This window comes from Pantherophis guttatus, chromosome 1, assembly GCF_059756535.1.
Source record: "Pantherophis guttatus breed Tessera chromosome 1, ASM5975653v1, whole genome shotgun sequence".
In the NCBI taxonomy this organism is placed as follows: Eukaryota; Metazoa; Chordata; class Lepidosauria; order Squamata; family Colubridae; genus Pantherophis; species Pantherophis guttatus.
Genome location: NC_142063.1, coordinates 131,939,913 through 131,954,252, shown reverse-complemented (window position 1 = coordinate 131,954,252; position 14,340 = coordinate 131,939,913). Strand labels below are relative to the sequence as shown.

General features: G+C 36.0%; 1 protein-coding gene across 1 annotated transcript in view; it reads left to right on the top strand.

Annotated features, from left to right (window-relative positions):
* ACTR3 (actin related protein 3) overlaps nt 1–14,340 on the top strand; it is a 37,217-nt gene that overhangs the window by 21,395 nt on the left and 1,482 nt on the right. Inside the window, exons 3-11 of the mRNA XM_034423770.3 lie at nt 1,808–1,932; nt 2,328–2,438; nt 5,135–5,230; nt 6,688–6,795; nt 7,591–7,734; nt 9,452–9,625; nt 11,343–11,435; nt 12,334–12,459; nt 13,908–13,991. Coding sequence (XP_034279661.1) covers nt 1,808–1,932; nt 2,328–2,438; nt 5,135–5,230; nt 6,688–6,795; nt 7,591–7,734; nt 9,452–9,625; nt 11,343–11,435; nt 12,334–12,459; nt 13,908–13,991 — 1,061 coding nt within the window. The remainder of the gene's footprint in view (nt 1–1,807; nt 1,933–2,327; nt 2,439–5,134; nt 5,231–6,687; nt 6,796–7,590; nt 7,735–9,451; nt 9,626–11,342; nt 11,436–12,333; nt 12,460–13,907; nt 13,992–14,340) is intronic.

The following is a 14,340-nucleotide window of genomic DNA, read 5'->3' as shown; positions in this document are numbered from 1 at the left end:
GTCTGTCCTTCCATAGATTTATAATTTATCAAGTGTTGTGATAATTTGATTATTTCTGTTATTTTATTATTATTTCTAATATATTGTTATTTCTATTCTCTGTCCATTCAGAATATTATTTATTATTTACATGTTTTAAAGAAGAGTGTTAATGGTCTGGGTTAAAGATGAAAGTTTTGTCTGGTTATAGTGATCAATTGATTATATACCATCAGGTTGTCAATTCTCAGTGATCTCTTTTCTAAAAACTGCTTCAGTACTTTTTGATTTATAATTATGCATTTTTACGCATATTTAGAATGTAAAGTGAACATTTTGACAAACAGAGCTTGGATAATAAATATTTGCTATACAAAAGAAAGTTAAGAAATAAGAAGAAAGCTCCATGAAACAATATTCCAAGAATTTATTATAAAATAACTGGTATTATATAAACGTCATGAGGCTGTATTTCTGGTATAATGCCTTGTGCTTGGCATAAAAAATTATAATTCTACTTCATTTATATATCTGAAGCACTGTTCTGTCCCCGTCCGCCCACACACACAAACAGCCAGCCAGGGGTTAAAGAAGTACTCACACAAGGTTTGTTATCAGGAACTTGGCAGCAATAGATAATTGTCTGCCAAGTGCTTTACTACAAGAAGAGGGAATGTTCCTCCACCAGATAACACCAACGAATACACACAGTTTTCAAAACAGTCCAGCTCAAACATGAAACCTTCAGCAGATTTGGCGTTGTACAAAGTGACTAGCCAGAAGTTAGCTTTGTCCGTCACAGAGTCTAAATGGCCACCACACTCTCTTATATAGCCTGTGGGGTGTGGTCCAGTGACTCAGCTTAATCCCTGGCACGCCGCCTCATCTGCTGCAAACGTTTATCTCGCCTTCGTTGGCGTGGATCCAGGAATGACTTATCACCCCCATCGCTGTCATCGGAGACACCTGGCTCCTGGTCAATCTCCTCTCCCTCAGCAGACACCTGAGGCATTGCCAGAGAGGAGGGGCCTGGAGAGGGAGGCCTGGCCGGCTCCTCTCCTTCATGTTCGGAGCCTTCTTCCTCCGATAAGATAGGCTCGGAGGACGGAACCACAACAAGCACATTATATTTAAGCCCTTTTTATTGAATTGGAAATAGTGAAATTACAATTTGAATGTTTAATATAGAAAACCAGATTTGTACTTTGGCTTTATCTCTTAAAGTCCATTGCCACTAATGGCAAACATGGTGGTATTCAGCTGGTTCGGACTGGTTTGGGCAAACCAGTAGTGGTGACCTGTGGTGCCCACCCACCTGCCCCGGCACTATGATGTCCTATTTAGCCATGTTTTCTAAGCCATGCGCATGCGTGCAAGCCGCGCACAAAAGCAAAGCGTACGTGCGGAAGGCATTTTCGGTCTACGGCGAACCGGTGGTAAAATTATGTAAAACCCACCTCTGGTTTGTCTGTATTGTTGGTTCTAGTACTTCTGTGCAGAATGCTATTATCTCTCAACTCTGCTTGATTCAGGCAAACATTTAACACTCTACCCATATCTATGAGCTCTGTAAAAAAAATTTGTACTTTTAAAAAAATAACACTCAGATTTAACGGACATTTGCATTAACACCCCCCCCCCCAAATTCTAGTGATGCTTTAAGTAGAAGGTTGACTTGTATTTGAATTTTATTTTTTCTAGAAAACTGGATAAACATATCAACAGTAATATCCTTCAGAGTAATAAGTCTTTGTAGAAGAATAAATGTTTTATTAAAAATTAAGGGTATAATTCTATCTGTAATTTGCTCTTATTTTCTGTAACAAAGGTATTGCCATTAAGGAATCGGCCAAAGTTGTCGATCAGGCACAAAGAAGGGTTATGAAAGGTGTGGATGACTTAGACTTCTTTATCGGGGATGAAGCAATAGAAAAACCCACATATGCAACAAAGGTATTAAAATAAAAAGTGGCATTTTTTCTCTTTTTTAAGCAAAGAAAGAAAGATTGTCTTAACTTTCAGGGATGAATAATAATTTGAACTTAATTTTCCTCATACAAATTAATGCTTTATTTACTGTATCATATAATTTATTATAAACAGCAGTATGTTAATATTTCAGGTTAAGATAAAGTTTTAAGATGCTTACCAGTATATTTTAAAACAAGTTATGATAATTGATTTAATTTAAAAAGAGCAGTATCATGTAAAAATATAAACTCTATACTTAACAGTACAAATAAGCCAGAGCAAAGTTAAAGGCCGCCTTCTATATTTATTCATATTTATGTGATTCTACCATAAGTTTAAATTTAGTATTCTTTTAACAATGTGCACATTTTAAACAGTGGCCCATTCGCCATGGCATAGTTGAAGATTGGGACTTGATGGAGAGATTTATGGAACAAGTTATCTTTAAATATTTAAGGGCAGAACCTGAAGACCATTATTTTCTTTTGGTGAGTATAAAATCCGATTTGAAGTAATCAGGATACTGATTACTCAAAGTAGAACAAATCCTTTAATTTGTAAAAACAAGTGTAATAGATAATTGAGCACAGACTGAAAAGTATTACCTCTGATATAAATTACAGCACAACAAAATGGTATATAATACAAAATTACATTGTAATAAAAATTAAAAAATGTGGTGCAGCAAAGTAAAATAAGGTAGGCTCACAGTTTAAGCCCTGGGGGCATAGTGACTAGAATGCAGTATTGCAGGCAAACTGCGCACAGCCTGGAGTTCGATCCTAATGGGGCTCAAAGTTTCCTCAGCCTTCCATCCTTCTGAGGTTGGTAAAATGAGGACCCATATTGTTTGGGGCAATATGCTGACATTATAAACTGCCCAGAGAGTGCTGAAAATACTGTGTTTCCCCTAAAATAAGACTCACCCCAAAAAGAAGCATTATTATTATTATTATTATTATTATTATTATTATTATTATTATTCATATTTCTATGCCGCCCATTCTCCGAGGACTCTGGGCAGCTTACACCAAAGACAGTATACTAAATAGCATATTGCCCCCAACAATCTGGGTCCTCATTTTATCCATCTCGGAAGGATGGAAGGCTGAGTCAACCTTGAGCCGGTGAGATTTGATCCGCTGATCTGCTGAACTAGCAGTCAGCTGAAGTAGCTGCAGTACTGCACTCTAACCACTGCGCCACCTCGGCTCTCGGCTATCACAGTGATAGATAACCTTTTTGCCATCGCGTGCGGGGGCGGGGTGTTGCTCGCGCATGTGCCCACACCCATAGTTCTATGCACCCCGCCCCCCCTGCACATGCATGCAATCCTCCCGCTCCCCCCGCTTTTGGCACACGGTGGGCCCGGTAGGCCCATTTTTTGCTCTTCCCCAGGCTCCAGAGCCTTTCTAGGAGGCTGGGGAGGGTGAAAACGGCCTTCCCCACCACCCGGAAGCCCTCTGGAGCCTGGAAACGGCCTTTTTCCTGATTTTCAGTGGGCCCAAAAGGCCTGAAAATCAGCTGGTGCGCGCATGCATGCATGCCAAAGCTGAGCTCGCGTGCCCACTGATATGGCTCCGCGTGCCACAGGTTCGCCATTATGACCCTATCATGTTTTTGAATGCATGCACTTAAATTAAGCCCTACCTCCAAAATTAGCACTAATTAAGACCCCGCCCACCCTGGGGTGCAGAGGGTGGGGGAAGGTAAAAATTAAGCTAGGGTGGGAATGGAGGGATAGACTGCTCTCCTTACCAGGCCTCGCACACCCCAACACCTGCCTTGCCTTCTTCTGCAGCCACATTTTCTGCATCCCCACTTCTGCAGTTACTTGCCCCTCCTTGCACACATCGCCCCCCAACTCCGTTTCACTGTAAGAGCCTTCTGGAAACCCCTGTGTAGCTGAGAAACTTGCTCTGGATTGATGTGTGTGGCACCCCCTGGCTTCCGTTTTGCCTTCAGATGTCTTCCGGAAAGCCCTCTACATCCGATAACAGAGCTCCGGATTAATCCGGATTAAATGGAGGCCGGGGGCGATGCATACAAGCAGCATCAAGCAGCCGCAGAAGTGGGCGGGCAGCTGCCTCCTGCGGGTGGGTCTGTTGGTGCCGTGGCGGTGAGATGAGTCAATAATTAGAAAAGAAGCCCTAGAATTTTTTTCGGGGGTCAAAAGAAAATAAGATGTCTTATTTTCAGGGAAACATGGTATGTCTTATTGCTATAACACTGGGAACACATAAAAAACAAACTCATAAAACAGATACCAAGTGAATAATTCTTTGGGGGAAATAATTATCTGGGGAAACTGTTTCTAAAGGTATCTATTATTAAGACATATATAATCATAAATTTTAACAAACAAAGCCAGTTCAGAGAGCTTCCCTTTGATGGATTTATTGAAGCAGAAGTTTGGTAGGTAATTTGTCAAGGATGCATTCCTTCTTTAATCAGAGAATTTGGATTCTTTCTATTTAGGAGGCAGATGGACTCCGTAGCCCAATTGTTCCCTTCCATATCTATAATTATAGCAATTATTGTGACAATAACCAACCTAAAGTACTCCTCTAAAATGCTTCTGCATTTTATAGCTTTAAAATCTTGAAATAATATTTGTAGTTTCTGAAACCAGATCACAGAAGAAAGTCGGAATTTACCTAGTATTTAATGGCTGTAAGGCTATTATAATAAAATACATAATTGCAGTATATGAAAAAATACGTAAAATTGCTGACTTCATTTAGCTCACTAAAGAATTCTTCAGGAGCAGTCTTGATTTTTAAGACAAAATGTTCATGAAATTATGTAAGATGTATTGTCTCGCTATTAAATCTTTTCCTCACTCACTGACATTAACAAAGTTTCCAATTTGTATGTAATTCCTTAGCAGAATTAAGAGAGTTAACAGAGTTCTTCTGTTGTTTGAGAAAGTAATGTCGGGGAATAATGGGACAACAGTGTTCTGTATTTACAGGCACTACTTTCTTTTTATGAGGGAAAAATAAGCATACTTAGGAAGTTACAGTTCTTTCAGTAAGAAATCAGTTCATCTGTGGTGTTGGATATATTAGATCCTGTAAAGCTATCAAAACAAGTAAAATGAAGGATAATTATTCAGGTAAAAATATTACATGGCCTACAGAAAGTAGATTAGATTGAGCTGAATAGTTTTTTTTCTTCACAGACTGAACCTCCTCTAAATACTCCAGAAAACAGGGAATATACTGCTGAAATCATGTTTGAATCCTTCAATGTTCCTGGGCTTTACATTGCTGTTCAGGTGAGATGTAGAGTTCTGATTTTATTAAGTAATAGTCCTTAAGAAACTATGTGGATTCTACATCAATTGCCCTAGAATTAGCCTGTTCTGCATCAGCTGCACTTAGAACTTTTCTTCTGACCTAAATGATAATGGTAATTTTATGAGAACTTCTTTCGTGCTATGTCCCAACTAGCCCACTGGACAGACAATGAGATCACCCAATTTGAGGTGAGAGGCCTTTTGCATGAAACTCACACATTTGGAAATGTTCTAAATATGTTCTGAAGTATAATATAAAGTTTTGTAAAGTCTAGGTTTGTAAATGACTAAAACGCACTCCTTTATCTTCTTTGTTTTCTTCTGACTGTTAATTTGGGATACATAAATCACTGTTCCTAGTATGGGACATCTAGTCCTGTCTTTTACCTTTTGTTGGATAGCATGCTTAACTAAACAATGAACACTAGTGATGCTGCTTGGGAGGGGTGGCTAATAGTTTCTGTACAAAATGCACTAACTGCCTCTTATGATTAGGTGTGATGTGGAAATACTACCAATGTGCAAATCACACTAATGTAGAATTTCATAAAGTAATACAAATTAACTTTCTATCAAATTGAGGTAAGAGCAAAATCATCTCATAAAGTATAGTTTGTCTTTGTTTTATGTGATCTATAATTGTCTGTGAACTCTGCTTCTTGGAGGAAAGAATGATCATTAGCACAGCAATTGCTATGTAAGTTGTCAATCAGAATTTCACTTCTGCCTACTCTCAGGATATAGAGCACTTTAATAAGTGTTTATTGGATGAAAGAGCAGCATGGTGCCTATAGTTTTATTATTTCTATACTTAACTCTTCTATAGTGTGTCCATGGTTTGCTACCACAGTATTTCTTTTGATAGGATTTATTTTTTGTTTAACATTTACAAGACATTTGGCATTGCTTTGCAGTTGAAGATAATTTTTATTTTAAGTCATAATTCTGACTTATTAACATTTCTTATCAATATTTATTGACTATGTATATTACACTTCTTAACAAAGGATAATCTTAACACAGTATTGTATTGAGTTCTTATACCTGAACTCATCATATTTGCAATCACTTTATGCCAGAAAGATAACATGAAAAAGAATATTGTATTTTCAGCCAGTCTGAAATTAATGTAGCTTCAGTGGGATAGTGCTGCTTTCCATCAATACTTTACCTACTGAGATTGTCTCAATGCTTGAGTGTGAATTTAAGAAGAGTTCTATTTTTCTTTTCTGTAGTGCTGCTGCAATTGTTTAAAATTTAACAAACTATATTTGTTCTTATATGTTCTTTGTTTTCTTTTTCACTTTATTCTTGTAATGTGTATAATTTTCTTGGGCTATGTAATGCAGTATAAATATATTGTATGATTTTGTCTCATGTAGTATTCATTTTCTGGAGATTATGAAACACTTATGCTCATACTGTTTCTTTGGTAGGCTGTCCTTGCTTTAGCTGCATCTTGGACATCAAGACAAGTAGGAGAACGAACACTGACTGGAACGGTTATAGATAGCGGGGATGGTGTCACTCATGTCATTCCTGTGGTAAGATATAATTACAGTTTCGTTTATTAAAGTACAGTTCCTAATACTGTAATTATTATGGAAAGCACAATCTTTTGTTTTCAGCCTTCCCCCTATGAGTTCAGAGCTATGTAACTATCCCCTACAAATTACAAAATGCAAAATTTTAACACTTTTATTATTTTTAACTAGTATTAAGAAATACATTTTCTTAGTTTGCAAACTATAAGGCACTTAAACAGCCTGTTTATTTTATTTTAAAATATTTCAGTGATAGTTAACCTGTTGTCTTCAAGATATTTCATTAACAATTCCTAAAATTCCATACTTGTGGCTGATAGAAATTAAGTCTAAAACATGAGAAAGACACCATTTGGTATACCTGTTGAAAAGCTATGGTCTTCAAAAATTTCATGATATAGAAAATGCTAATCCTGAAATACTTGTTTTGGTGTTCTCACTCTTGAGAAAGTTATATTAGATATTATTATTAGATTGTGCTGTAGGATGCCTTGAAAGTTATATAAATAGAAAGGCAGGGTACAAATGCATTATTGAAATGCCCTACAGGTGATCTGTAGCCCTATGAAATGCAAGTCTTGCTACTTTTATTAACTCTGAACATAAGTTAGGGAGTGAGGGGAAGGATTATTAGATGAGCAGAATTTTATCTTTTCATCTGCTTAGTGTGACATCATCAGAATTGGTTCTGATGAGGTACAGTGTCAAGTACATTCCTGCCCAGCAATGCACCAGTGGGAAGAAGATCAAAGGTAGTCTTTATGATTGTTACTGAGGACATTCTTTTATTTCTAGGCTGAAGGTTATGTAATTGGTAGCTGTATCAAACATATTCCAATAGCCGGACGAGATATAACTTACTTTATTCAGCAACTGCTAAGAGAACGAGAAGTAGGAATCCCTCCAGAGCAATCATTGGAAACTGCTAAAGCAGTCAAGGTAATATATTTGGTTAATGTAAATGGATATATCAGCAATATTTTTAATGAAATATTTATTTATTAAGACCCAAATGCAAATAGATATATTAAAATGCAAACCCTGACTTTGCATATGTATATTCTGTGCCATCCAGCAGCCTTCACAGCAAACTGGAATGAAGCCCAAAAATGACAATCCACTCTACAATTATGCACTTGCGTCAAGATTTTGTGATGCACCAGAAATGGCACAGTCCTTATTTATTTGGATTACTTAACATTTTCAAGGCATTTACATTCCCTGTAGCAAGATTCCCTTCATGCTTGGGTATACTACAACTTTCTAACTAGAGCTGCCTTTGAAGAGTGGAAATTTTAATAGGTTCAGTATCTTCATCCAAAATGATATTCACTCTTTGTACAATCCTCGGTTACAAGAATTTGAGTTCAACTCTGTATTGTAAGTCAATAATTGCTTTACATCATTAAGTTAATTTTAATTACCGTATTTTTTGGAGTATAAGATACATCTTTTTCCCCCCTAAAAGAGGCTGAAAATTTGGATGCATCTTATACTCCGAATATAGCTTTTTTGAAGCTTTTTTCAGCCCTAATGAGGTGCTAGCGAGGCGCTAGAGAGTGAAGCGATCTTCCCCACTTTGCCTGCTCCCTTGACTCTCCACTGTGCTTTAATGAGGCGCTAGTGAGTGAAGCGATCTCCATGCTTTGCTCCGACTCTCAGCTGTTCTTTAGAAGCTTTTTTTCAGCCCTAACTAGGCTTCACTTGGCTAGCGCCTAGTTAGGGCTGAAAAAAAACTTCTATAGAACAGCTGAAAGTTGGAGCAAAGCATGGAGATCGCTTGTTAACGCACAGCGGAGAGTCGAAAAGCCTGCTTTTCTCATTGCTGCTTCCTCTCAGCTGTGCCTTAGAAGCTGTTTTTTATCCCCAAGCAGGGGATAAAAAACCAGCAAACTAATGTGCTGAAGCTGACCAGACTAAGGACGCTAGCCAGATGAATACCTGGTAGACAGATTTTTTTTTCTTATTTTCCTCCCCAAAAACTAAGCTGATACTCCAGTGCATCTTATACTCTGAAAAATACGGTACTTGTCAAGTCTGATAGATTTTATGGCTAATCCATGAATAAATGTAAAATAGTTAATATTAGGAACGGAAAGGGTAATTAGCCAGCAACTTATTTTTTCTTCTATATGTTATAATTTAAATAGATTTCTGGTTTTACATTGCGAAGACCTATCATTCCTTTTCTGGCTGTTCTTTGTCTATATTTCCCCACAAACACATCTATTATTATTGATAGGTATTTGGTTATACAATTGTACAGAATGTTACTATAGCAACAATATGTATGATTGGATTTTTTCCATTACTATCTTGCTGCTGAAAGAATTAAAACTGTTCAGGCTCTCTGGATTCTATACATTTTGTTAGCAAGGCATAAAATGTATCTATACTAAGAATCCAAGTACTAATTATCTAAACATAGGTGATTAATATTAGTTTTTGATATCCTCCCATTTATGCCATTTGTATAATGCCCACAGTCACTTTACCGGTAGCTGAGATGGGCAAAGTAGAAATTTGATAAATAAATAAGTACTAGTCTGTATCATATTTTTCAAGGAAACATTTAGTCCTGTTATATCTAAAAAAGATCAGATAAAAAGCTTGGATATTTAGTCATTTTAATAAATGTGTGTTCTTGTTTTTCCAGGAACGTTTTAGTTATGTCTGTCCAGACTTAGTGAAAGAATTTAATAAATATGATGTAGATGGTACCAAGTGGATTAAACAATATACTGGAATCAATGCTATCTCAAAGAAAGAATTTACCATTGATGTTGGCTATGAAAGATTCTTAGGGCCAGAAATCTTCTTTCATCCTGAGGTAAATTGAAGCATATTATATGTGTGTGTGTGAATTCTTCCTAAATAATATTTGAAGTAAAAGAGGGGATGGTTGTTACATTTTAAACCTACACCAGTGGTGTATCTCTCTTCCTACTGTGAATTGTTTTAATTATATCACCAGTGTAGTTTTTATGTTGAGCTGTAAGGTTAAATGTTTCTCCCAGCTGATGCCATTTTTTTATATTGAACTGCTTGATTCATTGCTTAGCATTTGAGATGTGTAGGTGGACTCTGAATTGTTCAGCATAAGATAACAGCAGGCAAAATAGAAAGAGGAAAGTGATCAGAGGACACATTCTGGCTTTCAGTGGGCTGAATCTGGCCTTTACAAGTGCGCTTTTTCTCTCAGAACAAATGTTTCTATTCTGTTTTCCCTCTGCAGTTCTGTGTGGCCCTGCGATCCACCTCTGTGTGCATGATTAAGCACATCCCTTTATCTGTATTATGAAGCTGGAGTATTTTGCTTTAAATCATAATGATACTGTTAGTCACTTTTGATGTGGTATGATTGAAGGGCTGAATTGCATCCTCCTAGATCAAGATAAGTTTATCTGAAGTGTTACATGTTTGAAAGAAAAACCCTACCTCTACATTTATATATATCTTAAGAGATGGGTAACTGGATACTTTAGAGCTATATTGACCTAAAGTTTCCACAAGTGCTGAAAATTGGTGGCATGGTTTCCATTATTTAGAGGTAAGAAAACAATCTAGTATAAGCTCTAAAATTCCTTAACAGAGCTTTTAAAAAAGCTGAGGGAAATGCTCAAATTTTAGCAATAGCAATAGCACTTAACTTATATACTGCTTCATAGTGCTTTATAGCGCTCTGTAAGCGGTTTACAGAATCAGCATATTGCCCCCAACAATTTGGGTCCTCATTTTACTGATCTCGGAAGGATGGAAGGATGAGTCAACCTTGAGCTGGTCAGGATCAAACTCCAGACTGTGGGCAGAATTTGTCTGCAATACTGCATTCTAACCACTGCGCCACCACAGCTCAGGGTATTTTCCCTCATAACCCAAAGCTATTCCTGCAGAAAAGTTGGTCCTATCTATTTTATATCACTACCTCACTACAATGGTCTTAGACATATACAGACATGTTAGATACAGTCACAAAAAGCTTTTCCAAGCCTATTATAACAGAAAACAAGGCTGAAGTTGTGGATGTTTGTTTTCCTTCACTTTTCTAACTTCACTTTCCTTTTAATTAGAAATAATTCTTCCTTAAATCATGCCATTTTTAATATAAAACGCCTAGCCAAATCACAATTTCTTTTCATACATTGCTTCCCATTTAATTTTGGGTTAATTATCTCTAGTTGTTAAATTTATTCCATCTTTCTTCTAGTTTATTTTCTTGAGGATGCTAGAACAATCTATACTAATCATTCCATTCTATTTTTAAAAAAATATGTGGGATTGTTCAAGGCACCAGGCTAGAAACCAGGAGACTGTGAGTTCAAGGTCTGCTTTAGGAATGAAAATTGTCTGGGTGACTTTGGGCTAGTCATTTTCTATCAGATCACTCTTCCAGGGTGGTGGTTGTAGAGAAAACAGAAGGCAGGAGTATTAGATATGTTCACCATCCTAAAAGAGACAGAAACTTAGCAAGGTAAAAATACAACAACAACAACAACAACAACAACAACAACAATAATAATAATAGGAATACCTACTTCTGTTTTCAGTTTGCTAATCCAGACTTCACACAGCCCATCTCAGAAGTAGTAGATGAAGTTATTCAGAACTGTCCTATTGATGTTAGACGTCCACTGTATAAGGTTAGTCAAATGAGAGAAGGTAAGAAAGTATGGATGTAAAAAGATGTTGCTAGATGCAAAGCATCTATTTTTTTCTATTTCTAAGAATCTCCCTCTCTTTTAGATAAAAGCAGAGTTTTTAAAAAGTCTTAATATAGATAACTAAAAATAATATTTGAAAGCATGGGGGTTATATTTATCATAAATATAGATATAGATATAAATGTTGGGATATTAACAATTGAGCTTGATATTAACTGGTTCTGCTTATTGCTTTACTTGTACTGTCTTCCACTATGTCTGATGGAATTTGTACATGATTTGATGTAGTACAACTTTATTGATGTGAGGAATTAACATTTTAGTCATAGTTAAACGTAGACAAACTGCTGAAATCAGTTGTCATGTGATCAGCAGGCCAGTCTAGTTTGTGAAACTTAAAAGGAGTTTTTGTGATCTCCTCTAGATTCTGACCTTCCCAGAATAAATGTCTCCTTGGAGACCTTTGCACAGGAATCCCCTGGGCCTTGAGGATAACTGTGCTAGCCAGCTTGGAAATGCTTTCTGTCAACAGAAGGTCATTTTATCTCATCTGAATTCTCTCAGCTGCTGCCTGACTTTTAAGATTTGCTTTTGTTCTGTAAAATTAAATTTTGTTGATTGGTGAAAGCATATTTGAGCAACACTATTCTCCCTTTTTAAGATTGCTCAACGCATTACTTAAAAGATACAACTTTGCCTTCTATGTAGGAAATAAAGTCTGTGAACAGGTCACATGTATAGAAATTGCAGCTGTTTTTCTGTCTTTTATGACTGGTTAGAAATGTCATTATTACCACTATTCCTAATTCCAGAAGTGAATATCTCAGTTTCACTGCTGCATAAATGATTTGATTTTGTTTGTGCAATTTTAATTCAGAATATTGTCCTTTCTGGAGGCTCAACAATGTTCAGGGATTTTGGACGGCGTTTGCAGCGGGACTTGAAAAGGACTGTGGATGCTAGACTGAAACTCAGTGAAGAACTGAGTGGTGGCAGACTGAAGGTTTGTTTCCTAGACAATAGAATGCATTGATGTAGTTGGCAGGTACTCTGATTTAAATGCTTGCTTGGAATGGAAACCTTTAACAACGTCCTTATAGTACTGAATAGTAGTATTAATCTGATTTTCCTTGTTATCTTCATAACTTTTTTTATTGCTGTAGAAAGTACTCAGATCTGTGCTTTTGAAATGAACAGTTGCGATGAAGTGGTGATCTTTACCACCTAATGCAGGCAGCTGAGTACTTGGTGTTTCAGAAATTCATAGGCAATTGATCTATTAGTCACCTCATGCTTTGGGTACTTCATCTTCTCTCTGCACCTTTTCCTGTTGGCTCAGTTTCATTTTACCTCATTATTTGATAGTGTTTACATTTTATTCATTATTATTTTATTTAATTATTGTATTTTTTATTGGCCCTACAATATCTCTGATGGATAATGTATATCCGAAAACATGAAAAGCAGATACTAAAAGCATATTCGTTTTAGTATTATTCAGCAATTGCAATTAAATATTGCTTGAGCCTGAAAGTATTAGTGAGGTAATATTGGCAATAACCAGCTATGGAGTTATAGACCCTCTAGGCTTGGTGAGGCAACAGACCATTTAATTCATCTATCTCAAAGAAAGTTTTCATTCTCTATTATGAAAGAAGTTGCCATAGAAGCTTCAGTACTATCCCCTACAAAGCAAGTATCAGAAATGATTTAATAAGGTTAATTTGAAGCATCTCAATTTTGCAAATTTGTAATGGCCTGCTCTATACATTTTGAAAGTGTTTAAAGTTTGAAAACCAGCTGCAAATACACTGAACCTACCTGCTTACCTGCTGAAAATGCCCTTTCAAGGTTCAGATAGTTCAAATTGAAATATTTGGCACATCTCTAATTTTGAGAATCTTTTTCTTGTTTAAAAATTCATTTTGGTCTTTACTAACACGTACTAAATTAGATTTTATTTTGTTTCAGCTCTGGATGTTGCTCTGACTCAAGCAGCATATTAGGAATAGCCAGTATTTAGTTGAATAGTATTTTCTAAATAAACAGTGATTACAATAAAAAATGTGATGAGCTTAAAAGAGATTTATTAGAATTTAAGAAACACATTGCTATTATATTATTTTTATAAATTGTTATAAATGAATTTAATAAAGGTGACTTGGTACTTTCCTAAACTTTAACTGCTAAATTATTTTTACTACTTTTACCATGGAAATGCAGTGGAATTAAAACAAATATTAAATAAAACTAAATAAAAATTGAGTTAAAGTTATGTAAATATATTCTCAATAGAAGTGATGGTACAGTCGTAACTGTGTTTTATTCCTTGGAATAATGTTAAAGTATTTATTTTTATACAAGGTAATATTGCAATATAGTAAATTTTGTATAAGTGGACTTGTACATTTTTTGGAATTAATCTTATACTGATTTTGTTTTCCATTATAGCCAAAACCTATTGATGTACAAGTTATTACTCATCATATGCAAAGATACGCTGTTTGGTTTGGAGGATCAATGCTGGCTTCCACAGTAAGTTTACAAAAATGGAAAAGGAATCTGAAGAGATGGTTCACTATAACAGTTATTGCAATATTACAATAGGTAATAGGCATTACAATAAATGTTGTAAAAATATTCAGAAAGAACTTTCTTTAATATTTCTTTGATTGGGAACTGCCCAGAGTATCTTTATCTCTTCCTGGTCCAGATGATATTCTGAAATTTTAGAATAGGGATAGATAGCACTTTTATCTAGGATAAGCTATAAGACTTATGAGTTTATAGAAGGTTACATTATTTGGCTTTAAGCCTTTTCAAGCAGGGAAAAACACGGAAATCTTTGAGTAGTTCATGACTTTTAATAGGAGTAGTGAGTGCC